The sequence below is a fragment of the Rattus norvegicus genome, chromosome X, assembly GCF_036323735.1.
Source record: "Rattus norvegicus strain BN/NHsdMcwi chromosome X, GRCr8, whole genome shotgun sequence".
Taxonomy (NCBI): Eukaryota; Metazoa; Chordata; class Mammalia; order Rodentia; family Muridae; genus Rattus; species Rattus norvegicus.
Genome location: NC_086039.1, coordinates 53038290 through 53063698, shown reverse-complemented (window position 1 = coordinate 53063698; position 25409 = coordinate 53038290). Strand labels below are relative to the sequence as shown.

At 37.9% G+C, this 25409-nt stretch overlaps 1 protein-coding gene across 15 annotated transcripts in view; it reads right to left on the bottom strand.

Moving 5' to 3' along the window:
* Nucleotides 1-25409, bottom strand: part of Dmd (dystrophin) — a 2367748-nt gene that overhangs the window by 374147 nt on the left and 1968192 nt on the right. For all 15 annotated transcript variants that reach the window (XM_063279795.1, XM_063279798.1, XM_063279800.1 and 12 more), the window contains one exon: nucleotides 21984-22130. In XM_063279795.1, the coding sequence (XP_063135865.1) occupies nucleotides 21984-22130 (147 nt within the window). The remainder of the gene's footprint in view (nucleotides 1-21983; nucleotides 22131-25409) is intronic.

Genomic DNA, 25409 nt, shown 5'->3' with positions numbered 1-25409 from the left:
AAACACATTCATTGTCAATATAAAATGCCGGACGTATCATAGATAACCTTTAAAATCACCTTTGCAGTATGAAGATCAGAGTGTTTCTTTTTTAAGTCGATATGTCTAGAATGGAATTTGATGCAATTTTATTCAGATGATATTTAGTGGGACCCCACTAAATAAATAATACTAGAAAATATCCAGTGACTAGAGAGAAAGAGAGGAAAAAAAGAGAATTCTTTTATAACCCAGCAGGACCAAAAGGATTAGCTTCTTAAAATGAAAGAACAAACATATAAGAAAAGATGCTGCATTTCCAAGTTCAGAAAAGTGGGAACGTTTAGAAAGATATAACTGAGATCAACTACAGTTCTAATAATAAAACTTAACATTTTAATAGCCTTTAATAGTTTCTGAGGTTCTTTCACTGACCTTTTCGCATTGTTTCCCATGGACTTTGCAAGACAGGTAGGATGTGGATAAGTAACTCCATTTTTAAATGTCTTAAGACTAGAGGGCACTTAGAATGATGAATGCCCTTTTGGAAGAAAACTAAAAGGCATGTAAGAGGACAGAGAGTATGTTTTTAGTCCTGGTTGTGCTGTTAATTAGCTACGTAAACTAGAACTTATCAGGTGGTATCTTCATAAAACCAAGAGCTGGATTTGTAACTGAGAATTAAATTTTTCTGAATGGATTTGTGGCTATAGCCAGTCTTTCCTAAAATGAAACATTGGTCATTAATGGGTGCCTTTTGACATTTAACTCAACAGAACCATGAGTGTGAGCATGGATACATGTGCCTGTTTGAGTGTGGTGTTTGCCTCTCAGCGTGTGGATATGTGAACCTGTGCTTAGTTCTGCAGAGGCCAGATGAAAACATTTGAGACCTCCATCTCTCACTGTCCACCTTTTTTCTTTGAGATAGAGTCTGTTACTGAACTTGAAGCTTCCCACTTTTGCTAGGCTAGCTGACTAGTGAGATCCCAGGATGCACTTGTCTCTGTCCCGTCCTGCTGAGATTATAGACATGCATAGTCATTTCTGGCTTTTTACGTGGGCATTGTAGATTCAAACTCAGGTCTTCCTATTCTACCAAGTATTCTTAAACATTGAACTATCCCGAGACACCTGAATAGAATTTTTAAACGACTTACCACTGACATATAAATGTAAGAATACTATACTTATTAAATTTTGAATTATTATTTCTAAATGGATAGTTTAAAGTCATGAAATACATTGATTCATTTGGTTCTTTTAAAAACAGACTTAGCAGCTGAACTGTTGGCTAACTTACACTTGGAGTGACTTGCTCCAGAAATTTGGCTGTAGGTCTTTACCAGATGTTTTTCCATACACATTATGGCCTAAAGCTTATCCAGATTGACTGCAAAGGCAAGGTCCTAAATGCTCCTTGGCAAAACATATGGTAGAATCAACAGAAGGCAATCACCTACCATTACTATCAAAGAAAAAAAAGCGTGTGGATGCTGTCAAGTGAGTTCCACATACTCTGTGTCTAGAAGACTGTACATTAAAGCCAATAATCTGTTTTCGTACAACATTCTTTACATTTCATCTCCAGATCACGAAAAAGAAACACAAAAGCTTCAAAAACTAATTTAGGACTTCTGTCCTAATGCAATAATATGAACCAGTTTACTTTGTATTCCAAAATAATCAAAGTGTAGATAAAACATGTATCATTATAAATTGTAGGGCAATGGGTAAGATTTATGGAAGGCAAGTCACAATGTGAGTTCTATATTTTTTTTTTGTTTTGTGTACATTGTTGTTTTGACTGCATATATCTCTGTGTGAAAGTGTCAGATCCCCCAGGAGTTACAGACAGTTGTAAGCTGCCATGTGGTTGCTGGGAATTGAACCTGTGTCCTCTGGAAGAGCAACAAGTGCTCTTAACTACTGAGGCATCTCTACAGCCCCAAACCCTATAATTTTTTTAACCTTATTTCTATAAGAATGTATAGGGTTGGAGAGATGCCTCAGTGATTAAGAGCGCTGACCACTTTTCTAGAGGACTCAGGTTCAATTCCCAGTACCCACATGACAGCTCACAACTGTCTGTAACTCCACTTGTAGATGATCTAACATTCTTATACAAGCATTCATGCAGGCAAAATACCAATACACACGAAATAAAAATAAATGTAAAAAACTAAAAATAAAAATAGTCTCTAAGCCAGAGCACAAGAAGAAAAACTCAGCAGGATTCTAGAAGACTGAATGTGCAAAGGATACAAAAATGATGTTTTAGCAGATGCAGAGAACCAAAGCAGAATATCAGGCAGAGCATGGAGAATCTTGTGGAAGAATTCAGGAGAGAATTGAGTAAGCCAGAAGGGTCAAGGACACCACAAGAAGACCTAGAGGGGCAACTAACCGAGGCCCATGGTGGCTCACACAGAGTAAACCACTAACCAAAGAGCACACAGTGACTGGACATAGGCCCCCTACACATTTGGAGGAGATGTACAGCTTGGTCTTCACATGGGTCCCCTAACAATTAGACCAGGAGCTGTTTCTAACTCTGTTGCCTGCCACTGAATCCCCTTCTAACTGAACTGCCAGGTTGGGACTCAGCCGGAGAGAATGTGCTTAGTCTTGCTGGGACTGGTTGTCCCAGGGAAGGGTGGTACCCAAGGGAAGTGCTTCCCCTTCTCTGAAAAGAAGGGGGGGGAGATAATGAAGGGAGGGATTTGTAAATGTGAGACTGGAAGGAGGAGGAGCAGTGCTGTGATCATGATGTAAAGCGATTAAATAAATAAATAAATAAATGAAAAATGATGTTTTAGAAAGACTAAATGATGGGGGAGAGAGAATATCTCTGGAGGTTTTTTTTGTACACTTATGAAGAAAATATTGGATCTTGTAGAAATCAGTAGAAAAGATCAGGATTAAAATTACCCAGCACTCATAAGAGGCAGGTAGGAATAGCCACTTCCCATCAGCCAGTTTGGAAATGTCATGATTCATGTGCACTGGGTAAACAGAGATCCCGACCAGCCACCAGAAATAGTTATATCTAGAATGAGAGCTAAAGTAATCCTACTAAATCTTAAAATCTAGGAATTAAACAATAGTACTTACTTTACCAAGAATGAAATGGAAACATAGTATACGATTCTTCCTCTATATAAAGAGGCCTAATATTCCTTGAAGATACATGTTGATAAGCTAAAGATGTATAGTAGAAGGCTTAAAGCAACAAAACAAATGACAAAACAGGCAGCTTTCACTAAAACAGAGGTCCAGCACTACACAAAGATGCATGTAGATAAGCTAAAGAGGTCTCCTATAAGCCTTCAAGCAAGAATTAAACCAGCAAAACAAACAGCTAGCACTAATACTTCAGCAGAAGGTGTAAAATGCATTAACAGAAAGTACTTCGTTTTTTCAAAAGCCAGGAAAGGACGCATGAGTAAACAAAGACCAGATGGGAGGAGGAGAAAACTTACAGCTTGATGCAAGAGAGATTTACATCTAACAATATCAATAAAAAATGAAAATATAAACGGTGTCTATATCCAATTAAAAGATTTTCAGATGAGCTTTTAAAACAACAATCTTTAATTATTTGTAGCCTGTAATATATGAAGATTAATTATAAAGACACAAAAGTGGAAAAATGATAGCAAACCAGTCTTTAAAAAGTTGGAAGTTAAGAGAAGTTAAAGTTAAGAAAGCCCTGCAGTTCACTACTTCGAATAATCCCTAGTTATTAAATTTACATAGAGGAGTTATAGTACTATTTAGTTTGTTAGCCCCATGCTCTGGGCCATATAAACTAGAAGTTGCAGATGAATAGACAAGGTACACAGTTACCCTATCTTCATCCTTTAGGTTCTGTTTTGATGGCTGCTTTCAGGGAGGATATTACCACCTGTTCCTGCCTTCTACTCTCACCCAGCAATTTCCCCCTCTCGTTGTCCCTGCACCCCTGGTTCTTTTCCTCTCACCTTTACTGTATGTTGTGGTACTGTTCTTCATTTTCTTTCAGTAAACTCATTCAAATGTGTAATGATTATAGAAGGGATTAAACTAATTGATGCCTGCTTTTACACCAAAGTTTAACCTCTATGAGTGGCTTTTGCAAAATCATTATCCCTATCAAACTTTTACAAAGAGTAAATAGGAGATAAAATGTATTGATTGGATCACTGAATGGAGGGCTACTCGTTTAAGGAAGAGCAAGATCATTAAACTCAGCTGAGCCTACAGTGCCTGTGCTTTTAAATCTGTGACTGATTCAGGTTTTGGGTTAAGCAGTCTGTTTCCAAGATTGTGGACTGAGACTCATTGGATGGTCCTATTGCTTTAACGTTCTCTCCTTCCATTCCACTTCCTAACCTGAACCTGGAATGTTGTTGTGTGCTAGGCAAACACTCCTGGCACTAATTCACCTCTCCAGCCCCCTTTCTGCTTGTGATACAGAGGATTCTTCACCAGGTAATGAACACAAGTTTACATTATACATTAAGGGGAAGTCTTGTTTTGTCAACGCAGAACCATACCAGCCAGGCGGTAGGTATTGTTACTAGTGTTGACAGGTTCACTGGCCAAATTTCCCAGGTTCAAATCCTGACTCTTCCCCGTCCAAGTTACATCATTTCCCTCATTTGTAAAATTGGGGCCTGATATTTATTCACGTCAGAGACTTACCGTGAGGCATAGAGAAATGAGTAGAAAGGAAGGTGCTCAGAGTAGAAAGTGGCAAGCAATGAGTGCTTAGTGTGTGCACACAACGCATGATATTACCAATAACTTTCCTCTAATTTAAAATGGGAAAATTCCTTGGTCAAATAAGTGTGAATATATTTGTAAAGGCTCTACTTGTAACATAATCATACCCGCTTTCTAATTAATTTTATTACTATTCTGTAGTATATTATTAGTACCTTATTAAGTTGATACATTAAGCCACAGGGTGATTTATGCCATAAAATTGTTATTTTCAGGGAATTGTAGAATTTACAAAAATAAAGAAGCAGTAGTATAAACTACAGTAATTTGAAATCCACTTTGTGGCATTTATCTTCTAAAGTAGCATTTCTGAATTTCGTAAGCTTCTCTCTATCCTCCCAACAGAGTTGCCTTTAACATGCAGCTATTCATCTGGCCTGAAAAAGGCCTCTTTCTCCTTTCCCCAGGAATGTGCTGTGGAGGCAGAGACGGGGGAGTTTTGCTGGTGGAAATGTGAGAACAGCAGCTCTTTGAATGTTGGGCATGACGTATCATGGGAACTGGGAGCAGCTGCTGGTGGAGTGTTTCACACACAGCAGGGCAGTGGGAATGGGAAAAGCAATGAGGAAAACAAGCAGGGCAAACAAATGCAAAAGAAAGGGCAGCAGGGGGTCAAACTTCAGGGTACAAAAGGTCAGACTGCAGAGAGGACACAAAGAATAAATCACTGAGAAATTGCAGTCAAGGGTAAACACCAGCTATGGAACAAGGGACAGAACACTATAGAAAATTCATATACTCAGAAGTACATACGGACACACACACACACACACACACACACACACACACACCTCTTAAGACGGGATTTAAAATATCAGGAAACTAAACCATGAATGCGTAAGGAAATAAATTTGCAGTATAAACATATTTAATAAGGACATATTTTACCTGAAGTAATGGCAGAACCCTTATTAGTGTAATCACTAGTTTCAGAATTAGCAAAACTTAATTCCTGATTAAAATAGATTAGGCATTAAGTAGTATGCACAAGGATCTCAGTCATTAAGTATCCTCACACTTCATAATGATTTCAGTTCACATTATAAAATTCCTGAAAAAATAATATGTCTTCAATTCTCTTTAGCTCCATAAAGATTTCTGTGATTGCTGATGTCTTTTTTCGCCCATTTTGTACTTCAATAATTTAATCACACTTCCTACGACATTACTCGTTTTTGTTCCCAAGGCCTTTAAAAAATACAGAAAATGATATTAAAAATTGGGTCTTCTTTTGCCACATGTACGGCAGATTTGGGAACATATGTGCCATGCTACTTTCAAGGTTATCTGAGCAATTTCAACCGCATGCCTCTGAAATAAAGCATAGTGCTTGTAAAGGCATTAGAAAACAAATGTTCTGAAGCTTGACTCTGCACCTTGACCTCAGCGAGCCACATCGCTGAACATTCAGATTTATACCCTTCTCTAGCTCTTTAAAGGGCCGTGTTCTGTTTAGTTCCTCCTGTTTTTTTTTTTTTTTTTCTTTAACAGAGTTGAGGTCAAGCATAAAGGATTGTTCTCTCCTTACTGAAAAGATGTTTCCCTAGAACTTAATTGTCCTTTTTTCATGGGTCATTCTACTCCTAATAACAACAAATCCTTCCTGACCTAACCTTTTCAAAAATAAACAGCTTCTTCCTTCTTCTTTGTTCTTTTCATTTCCTTTACCTTCAGTGTTTTGAAAACTGTCAGTAAGAGCACCAGGCTTGCCCCAGCAATCGACATCTTTTTAAAAGAGCAAACCATCATTTAGAATGTATTAGGGTTATTTTTCTTATATATTGTTGCGATAGGTGGGGTGGAAGAATAGCTTCGAATTTCTTTTAACCATGCAAATCTTCCACTCACAGTCTCAAAGACATCAGGACTAACTCATGACAGAAGTATTATCAAGCATCTTTAAATTGAGAAAAAAGTGACCAGCTGGTTAAAATTTATGTTAGTAATACAATCGCTTTCTTTATATATATATAAAAAAAACAGTGGTGTATGAGGAGGACAGTTTTATATTCCAGATACAGGCACCACTTATATTCCAGATACAGGCACACACTCATGCCATACATTTTTGTGCTTTTCTGTAAAATCCTATGATCTGTAGTATGAGAGGCAGTTTTCCATTTGTGGTTACAGAATAATAGTACCTCGCCAAAACCTGAGAGACATGCAGAATCACAGGGTGCTTGTAAGGCCAGGTGAATCTGTTTGTGGGGTGGGGGATGTTCTCCTCAGTTTTACAGGTAACTGTGAACTCTGGTAGTTAAACAATTAGAGGATGCTTTTGCAGGAAAGCCTTGACTCCTCCCTTAGGACTACAAATCAGAGATGGAACCCAGGCACAAGGGCTTTCAGTTTGTGTCCTTTTGTTTCTGTTGGTTTAAAGCAGGAAGACATGTTTACTTTTCTGTTGCTGTGAGAAAGCACCGTGGTCCAGGCAATTTATAGAAGGAAGAGTTTGTGTTTATGAAACGGAGGAGAGAGTGCCTAATGGGGGGTAGGTCATGTTAGCTGGTCTCCAGAACAAGAAGATTGACATCTTCAAAAGCCAACACAAAACAGAGTCAGTGAACTGGAAGTGGGGCGAGGCTATAAACTCTCAAGACCAGTGTAGTTCCTCTGGTAGGGCTGAACCACTCAGTAACCTCTCTCAACAGCACTCCCAACTAGAAACTAAATGCCTCAGCCTTTGGGGGACAGTTCTCATTTAAATGACCACGTATGTCATTATGATTAAGTGTTCCAATTGAGTCACCTTGGATTCCCAGAACAACAGAACCTCATAAGACTGATCTCTCTTCCTGATGAATTTGAGGCTGCATTCTGATGCAGTTATAATTATCTATTGCAAGCAATCTATTCCCTCAAGAACTTTTTCAAATAACTTTAGTAAGGGCTTTTCAGACCATATTCTAAGACCAGAGAAGAGGTAATGATGGATGGGACCGTACCTTAAACAGACTGGCTTCAAAGTGTGCATACTTTTTGTTCTCTACTTAAACTTAAAACTCCTGTCAGAACCCAGAAGGTGGTCTGGGGCAACCATTTCTCTTATATTTGTTCCCCTTCCCAATATAGTCACACTGAAAAATATCTTCTGTCTTTCACCATTTCTTATCTCTTTGATTGTAATGGGACTCGTGATTGAGCCTGGCTTATTGAGAATGCTGGAGTGCAAACTTTTGCTTTAAAATACCTGTTTACAACAAGTTGTGAAAAGTATTTTATAGACCAGTGATGTCCAATGCAAGGACAGTGAATGCTACATATGTAATATTAAATGTTCTAATAATTGCATTTAAAAAGTCAAATGTAATAATACTATATGTTGTAGCATTTGAAGGGACAGGCAGACTCCGTTTATCTTCAAGAAAAATATTCAACTTTGAATAATAATTAAGAATAAATGAGGGAAATTCTTTGTGATAACACCATTTAACTAACGATGTAAAATATTCTCAGTTCTACATGTACTCAGTAAAAACACAATTTAGTAATTTTACATTTTTCTAAGTCTTTGAAAACAATGTATGCTACATTGTAACATGTCACTATGTAGATGTGATAAAGTCAAGGTCCCAACAATCTCATGTGCTACCACATTAGACAACATATTTTAGACAAGGACATTTGAAATATAGTACACATATACAACATCTTAGCATGTTGCTTGCAATTTATTAAAAGCTTCCCTGCTTTCTTCAAGTTTCCCTTTACCCACCTCCTCTAGCCCATAGAGAAGTTAAGTGCTTGGTCTTTATGGTTCCATGGCACTGAAACTTCTGCAGAACTGAAGTTTCTGCATGCTGCTCTGCTCTGTCTCTCCAGTTAGAGTTTAAATACTCAAGGGCTCTAATCGTTTGAAGACATGTATTTTTCCCAGACTTTAAACTTGACTACCTACATGTGCTACAGTGGTTCTCAAAGTATGGTCCATGGAACAACATCCACATTCTTTGGGAATTTGATAGAAATACATTTCAGGGATCATTTCCGTAGTTCATTACAGAATCTCAAATTGCCCTAAAGTCCTAGTCAATCCAAAACTTTGAATGAGGGGACCTAGAAAATTGTTTTAATCCGTTTTTCAAGTGATTCTGATGTTCATTAAATTTTGAGAAACACGGATACAGAAATTTTCATAGAGAATGTCCTCAGATTGAGTTCAAATCTCTAATCTCAAAAAGTATAAGTGTTCCTGAAGAAAGAAATCAAAGGAGGACATGTTAGGTAGATACCAGTAGAATCATCCCTTAGTAATTCTGAGGGGGGGTGGAATATCCTCCGCGTATTTTCTCAGCAATAGGGCCTATGTTACTAGCAAGAACAGATGGTGCAGCTCACCTAGACTTCCTGCTAAGAAGAGACTTCACAATGCAAAGGAATTACCATAGAATCATTATAGAAAAGAAAGGTGCAAGAAAAATGTAAGAATCTGCCAATGTATTTGTAGGATTAGATATGGTATTCAATGATGGTGATTAAGAACACAGATAAAGAACCTACTTAGAAAATCTATTTCACCAAAATTAGCCATATATTTCTGTTGGTTTTATTCTTTTGAAAGTGTGTGTGTGTGTGTGTGTGTGTGTGTGTGTGTGTGTGTGTGTAAAACATGTGTGCACATAAATGTGTTGTTTTTTGGTGTTCATGTGGGTCCATGAGTGACATGACACACATATAGGATTCAGAAGACAATCTTCGGTGTCAGACATTAACCTTGTTTTAGACAAGGTCTCTCTCCACCTCTGCCGCTATGTCTCTCTGTCTGTCTGTTCATCTGTCTGTTTCTTCATCCATCCGTCTGGCTGGCTGTCCCCCTCCCCAGGTATGCCAGGCTATCTAGCCTGCAAGCGTCTAGGAATGTTTCTGTTTCTATGTTCCATCTTGTCTTAGGAGATATAGGATTTCATATAATTGCTATCTGGTCTGAGTTTTATATAGGATCTATGTATCTTAACTAAGGTCATTACATCCAAACATCAAGCAACATCCATTGAACTATTCCCCCATCCTGGTTTTCATTTTTAAAATCTAAATGGTTTGTTTAGTTTTATTTAAAAATAAAGCCATATAAGTAATCCTGTATATTTATGGCGTGGAGAAATTGAAAGACTATGGACTATTCTGGGAGTAATAAAAGAACACATACCTATAGGAGAATATTTTTTCAAGTTAAAGTATTTATTTATTTATTGATACTGTATGTCTTCTTGCATTTTTATTGGATATTTTATGTATTTACATTTCAAATGTTATCCCATTTCCCAGTTTCCCCCTTTCCCTTTCTCCCCCCTTTATTCTATGAGGATTCTCTTCCTCCCTCCTACACACTCCCACCTCACCACCCTGGCACTCTCCTACATGGGGAAATGAGCCTTCACAGGACCAGTTGTTTCCTATTGATGCAAACAATGCCATCCTCTGCTACATATGTAGCTGGAGTCATGAGTTCCTCCATGTGAACTTTTTGGTTGGTTGTTTAGTCCCTGGGAGCTCTAGGGTGGAGGGTCTAGCTGGTTGATATTGTATATAAAAGGACTTTTTCGTCAGTTATCCATGGACCATATAGGATTATTATAATGATTTTGAAGTATACAGTAAATGCATACACAGAACTAATTCAATATAGGAAACAGAGAGAATGACAGCAGGCTTGGGTATGCAGGATATAAGTGCTTAGAATCTTGGGGCAGAAAGTGACTAAAGTTGTGTGCAGGAGGAGAGTAAACATGTGTACATAATATCAGAAGAATGTGGGCAAGCCTTCTAAAATGTGCATCATTAATAGCATGGTTCTTTAACATATTGAAATAATTCTATACCTGGAAATGCCTTTATAATATTTAATTTAAAATGTTTTTACATTCTATCATGTCTTAAGGCTAATAAAGCACATATTATTTATATTAGAGTGTATCTTATCTTTCTGTTGTCATATATGGGTTTTTTTTCATGAGTTCAGAATGATGGTGGACCATTTATTCCATGAATAAAGAAAATGGCCATTCTCCTCAATGTATATGCTTTACTTCAAAATTGAGAAGGATTCTTTTTTTTGAACTTTCTTGCCTTTTGGGTTTTGATATTTATTTGTACTAAATGTTAGGATTGGTTATAATTTAAAAGTTGACATATTAAAGTAACTTGCTGTTGATTTTAATGTAGGTGCTAAGTTGTAAGGGCAATAAGAATAGATTAAAATATTACATTTGAAAAAAGTGTCATTTTTAAAGGTAAACTGAGCTTCCTGGTTGCTGCCGCTGCAGAGAGCCCCTGGGCAGCACCCCACGAGCGAACCTGAGCCTCGGGACCACAGGTAAGACCAAATTTTCTGCTGCAAGAAAGCTGCCTGGTGAGCTTGGGACACACGGAAGCAGAATTTCTCTAGGACCGGGCACGTTCTGTGTTTACTGGAAGTCCCACACCCGCAGATCCCGGCCCGCAGCAGCTCTCTGCTCCCAGACCCGGTGAGAGAGAGACCCAACCGCCTGGTCAGGTGGGCACTCCTGAGGCTGCAGAGCAGAAGAGACCACCAACACTGCTCACCCCTGCCCACATCCCTGGCCCAAGAGGAAACTGTATAAGGCCTCTGGGCTCCCGTGGGGGAGGGCCCAGGAGCGGCAGGACCCCTGCCTGAGACACCGCAGGAACCTGAAAGAAACAGACCGGATAAACAGTTCTCTGCACCCAAATCCCGTGGGAGGGAGAGCTAAACCTTCAGAGAGGCAGACAAGCCTGGGAAACCAGAAGAGACTGCTCCCTGCACACACATCTCAGACGCCAGAGGAAAAAGCCAAAGACCATCTGGAACCCTGGTGCACTGAAGCTCCCGGAAGGGGCGGCACAGGTCTTCCTGGTTGCTGCCGCTGCAGAGAGCCCCTGGGCAGCACCCCACGAGCGAACTTGAGCCTCAGGACCACAGGTAAGACCAAATTTTCTGCTGCAAGAAAGCTGCCTGGTGAACTCAAGACACAGGCCCACAGGAACAGCTGAAGACCTGTAGAGAGGAAAAACTACACGCCGGAAAGCAGAACACTCTGTCCCCATAACTGACTGAAAGAGAGGAAAACAGGTCTACAGCACTCCTGACACACAGGCTTATAGGACAGTCTAGCCACTGTCAGAAATAGCAGAACAAAGTAACACTAGAGATAATCTGATGGCGAGAGGCAAGCGCAGGAACACAAGCAACAGAAACCAAGACTACATGGCATCATCGGAGCCCAATTCTCCCACCAAAGCAAACACGGAATATCCAAACACACCAGAAAAGCAAGATCTAGTTTCAAAATCATATTTGATCATGATGCTGGAGGACTTCAAGAAAGACATGAATAACTCCCTTAGAGAACAAGTAGAAGCCTACAGAGAGGAATCGCAAAAATGTCTGAAAGAATCGCAAAAATCCCTGAAAGAATTCCAGGAAAACATAAATAAACAAGTAGAAGCCCATAGAGAGGAGACACAAAAATCCCTGAAAGAATTCCAGGAAAACACAATCAAACAGTTGAAGGAATTAAAAATGGAAATAGAAGCAATCAAGAAAGAACACATGGAAACAACCCTGGATATAGAAAACCAAAAGAAGAGACAAGGAGCTGTAGATACAAGCTTCACCAACAGAATACAAAAGATGGAAGAGAGAATCTCAGGAGCAGAAGATTCCATAGAAATCATTGACTCAACTGTCAAAGATAATGTAAAGCGGAAAAAGCTACTGGTCCAAAACATACAGGAAATTCAGGACTCAATGAGAAGATCAAACCTAAGGATAATAGGTATAGAAGAGAGTGAAGACTCCCAGCTCAAAGGACCAGTAAATATCTTCAACAAAATCATAGAAGAAAACTTCCCTAACCTAAAAAAAGAGATACCCATAGACATACAAGAAGCCTACAGAACTCCAAATAGATTGGACCAGAAAAGAAACACCTCCCGTCACATAATTGTCAAAACACCAAACGCACAAAATAAAGAAAGAATATTAAAAGCAGTAAGGGAAAAAGGTCAAGTAACATATAAAGGGAGACCTATCAGAATCACACCAGACTTCTCGCCAGAAACTATGAAGGCCAGAAGATCCTGGACTGATGTCATACAGACCCTAAGAGAACACAAATGCCAGCCCAGGTTACTGTATCCAGCAAAACTCTCAATTAACATTGATGGAGAAACCAAGATATTCCATGACAAAACCAAATTTACACAATATCTTTCCACAATTCCAGCACTACAAAGGATAATAAATGGTAAAGCCCAACATAAGGAGGCAAGCTATACCCTAGAAGAAGCAAGAAACTAATCGTCTTGGCAACAAAACAAAGAGAATGAAAGCACACAAACATAACCTCACATCCAAATATGAATATAAAGGGAAACAATAATCACTATTCCTTAATATCTCTCAATATCAATGGCCTCAACTCCCCAAAACAAAGACATAGATTAACAAACTGGATACGCAACGAGGACCCTGCATTCTGCTGCCTACAGGAAACACACCTCAGAGACAAAGACAGACACTACCTCAGAGTGAAAGGATGGAAAACAACTTTCCAAGCAAATGGTCAGAAGAAGCAAGCTGGAGTAGCCATTCTAATATCAAATAAAATCAATTTCCAACTAAAAGTCATCAAAAAAGATAAGGAAGGACACTTCATATTCATCAAAGGAAAAATCCACCAAGATGAACTCTCAATCCTAAATATCTATGACCCAAATACAAGGGCACCTACATACGTAAAAGAAACCTTACTAAAGCTCAAAACACACATTGCACCTCACACAATAATAGTGGGAGATTTCAACACCCCACTCTCATCAATGGACAGATCATGGAAACAGAAATTAAACAGTGACGTCGACAGACTAAGAGAAGTCATGAGCCAAATGGACTTAACGGATATTTATAGAACATTCTATCCTAAAGCAAAAGGATATACCTTCTTCTCAGCTCCTCATGGTACTTTCTCCAAAATTGACCATATAATTGGTCAAAAAACGGGCCTCAACAGGTACAGAAAGATAGAAATAATCCCATGCGTGCTATCGGACCACCACGGCCTAAAACTGGTCTTCAATAACAACGGAAGAATGCCCACATATACGTGGAAATTGAACAATGCTCTACTCAATGATAATCTGGTCAAGGAAGAAATAAAGAAAGAAATTAAAAACTTTTTAGAATTTAATGAAAATGAAGATACAACATACTCAAACTAATGGGACACAATGAAAGCTGTGCTAAGAGGAAAACTCACAGCGCTGAGTGCCTGCAGAAAGAAACAGGAAAGAGCATATGTCAGCAGCTTGACAGCACACCTAAAAGCTCTAGAACAAAAAGAAGCAAATCCACCCAGGAGGAGTAGAAGGCAGGAAATAATCAAACTCAGAGCTGAAATCAACCAAGTAGAAACAAAAAGGACCATAGAAAGAATCAACAGAACCAAAAGTTGGTTCTTTGAGAAAATCAACTAGATAAACCCTTAGCCAGACTAACGAGAGGACACAGAGAGTGTGTCCAAATTAACAAAATCAGAAATGAAAAGGGAGACATAACTACAGATTCAGAGGAAATTCAAAAAATCATCAGATCTTACTATAAAAACTTATATTCAACAAAATTTGAAAATCTTCAGGAAATGGACAATTTCCTAGACAGATACCAGGTATCGAAGTTAAATCAGGAACAGATAAACCAGTTAAACAACCCCATAACTCCTAAGGAAATAGAAGCAGTCATTAAAGGTCTCCAAACCAAAAAGAGGACAGGTCCAGACGGGTTTAGTGCAGAATTCTATCAGACATTCATAGAAGACCTCATATCAATATTATCCAAACTATTCCACAAAATTGAAACAGATGGAGCCCTACCGAATTCCTTCTACGAAGCCACAATTACTCTTATACCTAAACCACACAAAGACCCAACAAAGAAAGAGAACTTCAGACCAATTTCCCTTATGAATATCGACGCAAAAATACTCAATAAAATTCTGGCAAACCGAATTCAAGAGCACATCAAAACAATCATCCACCATGATCAAGTAGGCTTCATCCCAGGCATGCAGGGATGGTTTAATATACGGAAAACCATCAACGTGATCCATTATATAAACAAACTGAAAGAACAGAACCACATGATCATTTCATTAGATGCTGAGAAAGCATTTGACAAAATTCAACACCCCTTCATGATAAAAGTCCTGGAAAGAATAGGAATTCAAGGCCCATACCTAAACATAGTAAAAGCCATATACAGCAAACCAGTTGCTAACATTAAACTAAATGGAGAGAAACTTGAAGCAATCCCACTAAAATCAGGGACTAGACAAGGCTGCCCACTCTCTCCCTACTTATTCAATATAGTTCTTGAAGTTCTAGCCAGAGCAATCAGACAACAAAAGGAGATCAAGGGGATACAGATCGGAAAAGAAGAGGTCAAAATATCACTATTTGCAGATGACATGATAGTATATTTAAGTGATCCCAAAAGTTCCACCAGAGAACTACTAAAGCTGATAAAGAACTTCAGCAAAGTGGCTGGGTATAAAATTAACTCAAATAAATCAGTTGCCTTCCTCTATACAAAAGAGAAACAAGCCAAGAAAGAAATTAGGGAAACGACACCCTTCATAATAGACCCAAATAATATAAAGTACCTCGGTGTGACTTTAACCAAGCAAGTAAAAGATCTGTACAATAAGAACTTCAAGACACTGAGGAAAGAAATTGAAGAAGACCTCAGAAGATGGAAAGATCTCCCATGCTCATGGATTGGCAGGATTAATATAGTAAAAATGGCCATTTTACCAAAAGCAATCTACAGATTCAATGCAATCCCCATCAAAATACTAATCCAATTCTTCAAAGAGTGAGACAGAACAATTTGCAAATTCATCTGGAATAACAAAAAACCCAGGATAGCTAAAGCTATCCTCAACAATAAAAGGACTTCAGGGGGAATCACTATCCCTGAACTCAAGCAGTATTACAGAGCAATAGTGATAAAAACTGCATGGTATTGGTACAGAGACAGACAGATAGACCAATGGAATAGAATTGAAGACCCAGAAATGAACCCACACACCTATGGTCACTTGATTTTTGACAAAGGAGCCAAAACCATCCAATGGAAAAAAGATAGCCTTTTCAGCAAATGGTGCTGGTTCAACTGGAGGGCAACATGTAGAAGAATGCAGATCGATCCATGCTTATCACCCTGTACAAAGCTTAAGTCCAAGTGGATCAAGGACCTCCACATCAAACCAGACACACTCAAACTAATAGAAGAAAAACTAGGGAAGCATCTGGAACACATGGGCACTGGAAAAAATTTCCTGAACAAAACACCAATGGCTTATGCTCTAAGATCAAGAATCGACAAATGGGATCTCATAAAACTGCAAAGCTTCTGTAAGGCAAAGGACACTGTGGTTAGGACAAAACGGCAACCAACAGATTGGGAAAAGATCTTTACCAATCCTACAACAGATAGAGGCCTTATATCCAAAATATACAAAGAACTCAAGAAGTTAGACCGCAGGGAAACAAATAACCCTATTAAAAAATGGGGTTCAGAGCTAAACAAAGAATTCACAGCTGAGGAATGCCGAATGGCTGAGAAACACCTAAAGAAATGTTCAACATCTTTAGTCATAAGGGAAATGCAAATCAAAACAACCCTGAGATTTCACCTCACACCAGTGAGAATGGCTAAGATCAAAAACTCAGGTGACAGCAGATGCTGGCGAGGATGTGGAGAAAGAGGAACACTCCTCCATTGTTGGTGGGATTGCAGACTGGTAAAACCATTCTGGAAATCAGTCTGGAGGTTCCTCAGAAAATTGGACATTGACCTGCCTGAGGATCCAGCTATACCTCTCTTGGGCATATACCCAAAAGATGCCTCAACATATAAAAGAGACACGTGCTCCACTATGTTCATCGCAGCCTTATTTATAATAGCCAGAAAATGGAAAGAACCCAGATGCCTTTCAACAGAGGAATGGATACAGAAAATGTGGTACATCTACACAATGGAATATTACTCAGCTATCAAAAACAATGAGTTTATGAAATTCGTAGGCAAATGGTTGGAACTGGAAAATATCATCCTGAGTGAGCTAACCCAATCACAGAAAGACATACATGGTATGCACTCATTGATAAGTGGCTATTAGCCCAAATGCTTGAATTACCCTAGATCCCTAGAACAAACGAAACTCAAGACGGATGATCAAAATGTGAATGCTTCACTCCTTCTTTAAATGAGGAAAAAGAATACCCTTGGCAGGGAAGGGAGAGGCAAAGATTAAAACAGAGACTGAAGGAACACACATTCAGAGCCTGCCCCACATGTGGCCCATACATATACAGCCACCCAATTAGACAAGATGGATGAAGCAAAGAAGTGCAGACCGACAGGAGCCGGATGTAGATCTCTCCTGAGAGACACAGCCAGAATACAGCAAATACAGAGGCGAATGCCAGCAGCAAACCACTGAATTGAGAATAGGTCCCCTATTGAAGGAATCAGAGAAAGAACTGGAAGAGCTTGAAGGGACTCGAGACCCCAAAAGTACAACAATGCCAAGCAACCTGAGCTTCCAGGGACTAAGCCACTACCTAAAGACTATACATGGACTGACCCTGGACTCTGACCCCATAGGTAGCAATGAATATCCTAGTAAGAGCACCAGTGGAAGGGTAAGCCCTGGGTCCTGCTAAGACTGAACCCCCAGTGAACTAGTCTATGGGGGGAGGGTGGCAATGGGGGGAGGGTTGGGAGGGGAACACCCATAAGGAAGGGGAGGGGGGAGGGGGATGTTTGCCCGGAAACCGGGAAAGGGAATAACACTCGAAATGTATATAAGAAATACTCAAGTTAATAAAAAAAAAAGAGAAAAAAAAAAGGTAAACTGAACTGAACTTACTAATTCATTGGTTTGTTAAAGGAAGATTTCAAAGTTAATGTACCCACGAATCATTTAATAAGAGGGCACATTTGGAAAAACTTCAAGCACTTCGTACTTTGCCTTCTCCAAAATAGATTTAAAGTATGGCTTGGTTAATCCCAAGTTTAATGGGACTTTAATGAGAGGAAATATGACTGGACAGATCTGAAGACTTGATTTAGCCCTCATGGCAGTATTCACTCGAGGCGATTGTGTCTGTGCCCTGATTCTAAGTCTCAATTTCCTTACTTGTGAAAGTGAATAATCATAATGGATGCTTATAATACATAATCAGAATGCTGCAAGGATTGTGGAAAAGTAGGTGAGAACACGTAATAAAGCAGCACTTCAGCACCCGTGAAAGCTTTAAGTAGTAACATGTATGTCATTGCACACTGAGAGGGAAGAAATTATTGTAACAAACAATCCAAACAAGTAAACTGGCATCATGCACTTCTATTTGTGCACTTCTATTTGTGCACTTCTATTTACACACTACACATTTAATTGGAGATAAAGTTAAATTTGTACTCACCATTTCTATGCACAGGGAAATTTTAACTAGATCTCACTCTGTTATTAATGGTCACATCTACTTCACTTACATGCTTCAAACATGTTTACTGATCTTATATAGAGCCAAAATGTAAGACTAGCTTTCTTTCTGAAGCAAAATGAATTTGTCATGTAACTAAACCCAGGATAGTCTGATATCCAGGAAGGTAAAGTTTGATCGTATGGAACTCTATTCCTTCTCTTGCATTATTTTCCCCAAATTTAGAACTGTTTTATTTTCTCACATTTATATTTGCCTTGCTATTATGGCAACTGTGTTTTTCAACTTTCCTGTCTTGGAGGAAAAGAAATGTGAACTGGAACTTAGTTTTTAGTGTGCTATTTGTCAACAGATATAGCACCAAAACTGACTACATTCTTTCTTTTGTCCATCTATGCTGACATCATGTTGGTGAACACAGGCTTCTTATGTTTTACCTACATTCTTCTAAATGCAGAATATGCATATTCTAAATGAGTCATTCATTGTATAACTAAATAAAATTGTTATATAGATATAAGGTTTTTAAAATATGTTCTATAGTTTTATTTTACTTTTAATACTTTTATTTTTTAATTTTAAAATAATTATGATTTCACCCTTTTGCCCCTTCAATCTCTCCAAATCCACTTCATCTTGCTTTCTTTCAAAATTCATGACCTCTTTTTGTAATTATTGTTTTACACACACATACATGCACACACACATATAGATACATTTCTAAATATATAAACACAATCTTATCCCTCACTACAATGCTACTTGTATGTATATGATCTCAAGGCCATGGTATTGGATAATTAACTGAGGAATCTGCCGTTTCTCCTGTTCTCAGAAGGTGTTTTGGACATGAAACTCAGAGAACCTGTTCTGGAACTGACCTGAGACCACATACTTCTCCCACTATGCACAAGATTTCATTGTACCAAAAGTTGTCATGTAAACTTCCAAAGAAGGGGAGAAACTACCAATTCTACTCAGCTATGACATCTATGAACCACAACAATGACCAGTATGACATGATATCCTTAAGACTACAAGAGTGGCACACATACTCTGGCCACTCAATAGACACTGTGTTTCTAGAAATGTCACAAATGCTGCATCAATGAACTTTTATTAACATGGATATAGATTTATTTATTTGTCTTTCCTTTCTAAATAATGACTCACATTTGTAGTTGGCTAGGATTATATAGCAGAACTTTTAGAATTATGGTGAACTTAAAGTGTGTAATTGATTGACTCAGTTATGTACAAACCAAAACCTTGGGCTCATCAGCTTTCTACTAAGCATATCTTTAAGGTCATGGTAAAAAAAATAGAAATGTGAAATTTGATATATACAAAAAAAGCATGAGCCAAACACTGATTAAATTGTTTTAACATGTCTATATGACCTCAGGGTAAAGGTTTTAGACTTATGGAAGAACTAATGTAATTTCAACTATCCATATCTGTATTATAAGTAGAAGAAACACCATCATGGGTTCTAAATTAAATTTTGCCGCATGTATCTCTTCTTGATATACAGGTACAGGATCAGAGAAATGAACTGGATGTAGCCTTAGACAAATTGATTTGCTTTATTTTAAAAATCAGAATTGCAGCTGAGATGTGTTAAAATTAATCCAATAATGACTATTGCTCTATTTTTTGCTATAGCCCACTCCCTCTTTTCATATATTTCCATGTATTTACAATCAATTCCTTGTTTGAGGATTAAACCATTAATATTTTCTCATGCTTTACAAATAAGATAAATAAATCTTATAACTAGAATGTATCCTATAAGATTACTTTGTAGTGCTGTGGCTATAACCCAGGGCCTGGGGCATGCTGGGTAAGCATTATCCCATTGAGTTGCACCCCCAAGCACACATAACACTGATCCATTGTTTGCTTATTTGTTTGTTTCTGATACAGTCTCAGTACGTAACTGTTAGCTGTCAGGAAACTCACTAAGTATACCAGACTGGTCTTGAATTCCCAGAACTCTGGCTCTGGGCTACTCCTCTCAGGTGCTGGGATTAAATGAGTATAACACTACATCTGGGCTACACAGCACTGATTCTTTAGAGTTTTTCTTATCATTCATAGCCTTTGACCTGAGTCATAAACTTACATGTAACTGTTACAAATCTTGTACTACACTCTGAAAAACAAATACAGCACTCAACCTTTATGAGAAAATTAAAAATGTATTCTAAGTGTGTGTGAATGGAACAAATGTGAACATTGGTGGCCTTGGGATACACATTACTTTATTTGTTCTTAAAATGAAGAAATATTTTAAGGATGGAACTGTAATATTTTAACAGTATTGGACTACCTTGGGGCCAACAAACATATAGAGGCATAGAGTCATGTAACTGTATTTTCTTGCTTTAGTCAATGCCACAGATAACAATCTGCCATACAGATATTTTAGGATTATCCATCATGCAAGAATTGTATTATATGAGATCTCAAGAGGTCTATAATTTGAAACTTGTTTTTATTAAAGATCAAGCAATTCTTTAACTGGACTTTCAATCACGCTCTTAAATAGACTGCTGGTAGCAGAGTAATCTGGTTTATCATTTTTTCATTATTAAAACTTTGAGACCAAATACTTTCAAACCTAGTTTTCTTCCTACTCTTGGGAGTTTGTAATCTATATCCTACAAAATTGGAAATGAAAAAAAAGAGTCTCTAATTTTATGGCTAAACCAGTTTTATAGTTTGGAGCTATAAAGGTCCTCTCTAGGGGGAACATATACTATCATGACATCCATTTTTGTGTTCTTGTTGTAAGCCAAATGCTATTCTGAAAGTTACGTGAATCAGCTCATTCAACACTATAGTAACTATATTGGAGAAGAAAGTACTGGCAACCATTGAGGTGAAATGGCATCTTTGACACACAGGTAATTAGTTAGATTCCCAAGCCTATGTATTATCATCAAAATAATAATTGTAATAACACCAAGAGATAGAATATATAGGGGACCGTAGAGCAAATTCTGTTTCAATGACTTATTATTATATTTATTATTAGGACTTATTCTAACAAAAACATTGTAGAGAATTCTATTATCTTTTAGAGGAATGATTAAAGTACAGAATGGTTTAATAAATTGTACAGCAGGACATAGCAAGTAAATGATACCTGAAACACATACCTATTCCCAATTTTACTTAATAAACCTATGAAAAATGTCTTCTATGTGTGTATTTATAATACAATACTTGTTCTTTTAAGGCGAGTTTAGACCATACTATTGACTCTTGTTTCAATTAGAATTGCAAAGGGAGAATGCTGTCAGAATCCAAGCAATAGCACAGATAGTAATTCACCTCATCCACTGAGGTTCACCACTGTCTTTCATGTGATTGCAAGACATGCTGAACTCTTGCTTTTGGACATTTTTGAAATTAGGTATAGTAACGAAATTTATTAAGAAACACAAAACATCGTGTTATTATGAATATGAAATGAATACTCGTTTGAAACGGGGTTTCAGTATATAGCTCTGGCTAGCCTGAAACTCACTATGTAGACTAAGCCGGCCAGAAATACACAGAGACCCGCCTGAATATCTGACTTGCAAGGGCTGAAATTAAAGGCCTGGAAAACTGAGTAACTTTTATTGTTCCTTACAAACAAGCTTCATGTACACACAAGGAATATATAACAAGGAATCTATAACAAGGAATGACATTGTGCATAGCAGCATGCCTACCTGCAGAAGCCTCCATCTGGTATTCAGATCTTCCAGTATGCTGAGGTTATAAGGTGAGAGCTGAATGCCCAATGTGGTCAGGTGATGCGCAAGGTCATTGACATGATTGACATTCTCTTTAAGAGGTGCAATTTCACCCCGAAGTGCCTATGAGATAATTAGAAGAAAGAAATAAGGCAAAGAAATATAAACATGTTGGAACTACAAGACATCATATGCAGTTTGGAGTTTAAGTGATGTTCACGCTATGATTTGAATGTGTTCACATGTTTAAAAGCTAAAAATCCTATTATTAATGTATAAACTGTAAGCTCTCTGGCAATGATATTAGGAGGTACTCTTTTTGAAGAGCACAGCTTGAAATTATTGCCCATGGTAGTTTGGATGGGAATGTCCCCAAAGGCTTATGCATTTGAGTGCTTGGTCCTCCATTGGTGGGATTGTTTGAGAAAGATTAGAAGGTGTGGCCTTTTGGAGAAGTTGTGTCACTGAGGGGTGGACTTTGAAGTTTTCAAAGCTGTCCTCCCCAGTGGCTCTTTCTGACTCGCTCTTCCTCTTGCTGTGGAAAAGATGCGAGCAATCAGCAACTTTTCCAGCATCATGTCTCCCCGTTGCCATGCTACTAGCCATGATGGTCATAGACTCACCCTCAGAAACAAAGTTCCGAACAAACCATTTCTTCTATAAGTTTTCTTGGTCCTGGTGTCTTGTTATAGCAATAGAAAAGTAGCCTTTATAAAAGAGAACTTAGATTTAGCTGGCCCCTTTGATTATGTGAGGAAGTAATAAGAGGCAGTATCTATAAAGAATAGACACTTACCAGACACCATATTTTGTAGTCACTTAAACTTGGACTTCATCACCTCTAACCCTGACAAAACTAAATTTCTGCTGTGTGTAAGTTACTCAGTTTATGGTATTTTCTTTTTAAATAGGAGCCTGAATAGACTAATATGCCATGGTTTATTATTATTTCAGCCATGTATGTTTGGTAAGGGATAGATAATTATATTGAACACTCCCTTGGTATATCATGTTGTGACAAGCCTTACCCACCTATAAACTAATTTTTCCCACACAGCCACCCCATGAAATTGTTACTTGGAGTATTTTCATTTTATCTTTGAGAAACTAAACTTGCAGATGTTAAATATTGAGTGCTAATATCCTATGGGTAAAAATGGTTGTGACTTGGGATACATATTTGAATTTGCTTACAGAAGAGTGTATATTCTTAATTATCACATTACATAATTTTGCCAAAAAATTCTGCAATGACAAGGGCACAGGACAAATAAAATGCTGCTAGATTTTAAATTCTATTTATCAGCAGAAATGGATTATTATTTTTACATGAAAAGATACACTACATCATAAGAGTGCATTCATACTGACTGTGTAGCCAGTACATAATAAATAGTTTCACTTAGGGAGGAGGGTATTCTATCAGCCTAGGATGACTTTCTGCTCTCATGGTATTTTAGTCCTTGTAGCAGAAACTTCTGAAGGCTCCCATGGGGATTCTTGGCTGTCTCTGAAGCTGGAGTGCAGGAGTCTCTGATGTGATGTATCATGAGGATCAGTTGAACAGAACTCTATGCAGATATGCAGAGGATATTATCATGCATCATAGCTACCCTATTGAGTTGGCATTTATGGATCTTTAACATGATGCATGGTAACCAAATGTTCCAATGAGTGACATCTAAGGGACAAACTCCCTCACTTAGGAGAACAGTTTATGAAAATGTAATGTAATGTCTGTGCACAAGGACAGCATCACTGACTTGACTCTCTCTGACTTGCTTGATCTAGGAGGTATTATTTTCCTGTCTGGTGTTCACTGTTTTGATAAAAGCATTGTTTGTAATAGCCTTATCCATATCCCTTCCGTTTCTTCTGATTCTAAATGAAAAAAAATGGTTTGTACAATCAAAAGAGATAACATTATCCTCTTAAATCAACCTGAATACCTGAAAAAATACCATGTGGCATTGCAGAGAGTATAAGACTCTTAAATAGTTCTCAGGCAAAATACAGCAGGACATCACTCTGTTGAATTTTTAGCAGAGAGAAATGTAGATTTATTCAGGAAAAATGAAAAAGAACTCCCAAGTGAGGACCACTGACAGAGGAATAATTTAAACGTAAAAGTTTTATTTTAAGATAGGGTCTTGCTATGTAGCTTAAACTGGCCTCAGATCCACAGCAATCCTACTTTGTATTACAAAGGAAAACTTAAAGTTTTAAGTTCTTGAGACAGATTCTCACTATGTAGACCTAGTATCCTGGAACTCAATATGTAGACTGGACTGACTTTTCGTTCACAGAGATTCACCTGGGTCTGTCTCTAAAGCACTAAGATCAAAGGTGTACGCCACTACGCCCATCTCTTTCGGCGTTTAAAGTAGTCATTAAGGAAAACAGAAGAGAAATGAATGTGGAGGAGCGGGGGGGGGGGTGAGAAGACTTGGAAGAAGGGGGAGGGGAGGCTGTGCTTGTGATGTATTGTATGAGAGAAGAATAAAGAAATAGGAAAACTATATTTAAAACACATGATTTCCTGAGGAGTGGTGAAAGTCTCGTGATGTTAGTGATGCAGTTACCACCTCAAACATAGACAATTCTAAACTGCATAGGTTAACAAGGTAATTTTCATGGTATTTGCTAAATAAAATTATAAAACTCCTGGAATATATACATTTATTAAACATTCTATTGGTAGGATGACATTGGAATCACACTAAAATTTTTTTTATAGGCATTGCTCACAAAAACATTATTCATTTCCTTAGGAAGAAATATATCTGTTAAAAGAATCTGTAGTAAGTGCTGAGATAGAAAGGCTATTAACCCACATATATGAATATCTGTGTCATTAAAAAGAACTAATAATTATTTTGTTTTGTGCAATAGAAAGGTTGAAAAACAGATTTCTGAAATGTCAATGTAGAATCCTGGACAAGAATGATGATGGTTAGTTACAAAGTACAACCAGGTCCTTCTTAGATTATCACATACATTTCTAATAACCACATATAAATATGTGGGGTTCACCCAGTGAACTAGACTATGCGGGGAGGGTGGCAATGGGGGGAGGTTTGGGAGGGGAACACCCACAAGGAAGGGGAGGGGGGAGGGTGATGTCTGTCCGGAAACCGGGAAAGGGAATAACACTTGAAATGTATATAAGAAATACTCAAGATAATAAAAAAAATAAAAAAATAAAAAAAAATATGTGGGGTTCAAAGGAAACAAGAACCACAGTGAGCATAGCCAGGTGGCAGGCAGAATGCCTCTCTATATGGTAGGGATGTATTCAGTTTCTCCGTTATTACATATATAATCTTCACTTACAATATATAGTGCACAGTTTCCAATGCTTTAATTCTAATATTTTAATGCTTACTTTCTCTTCCCAAACCC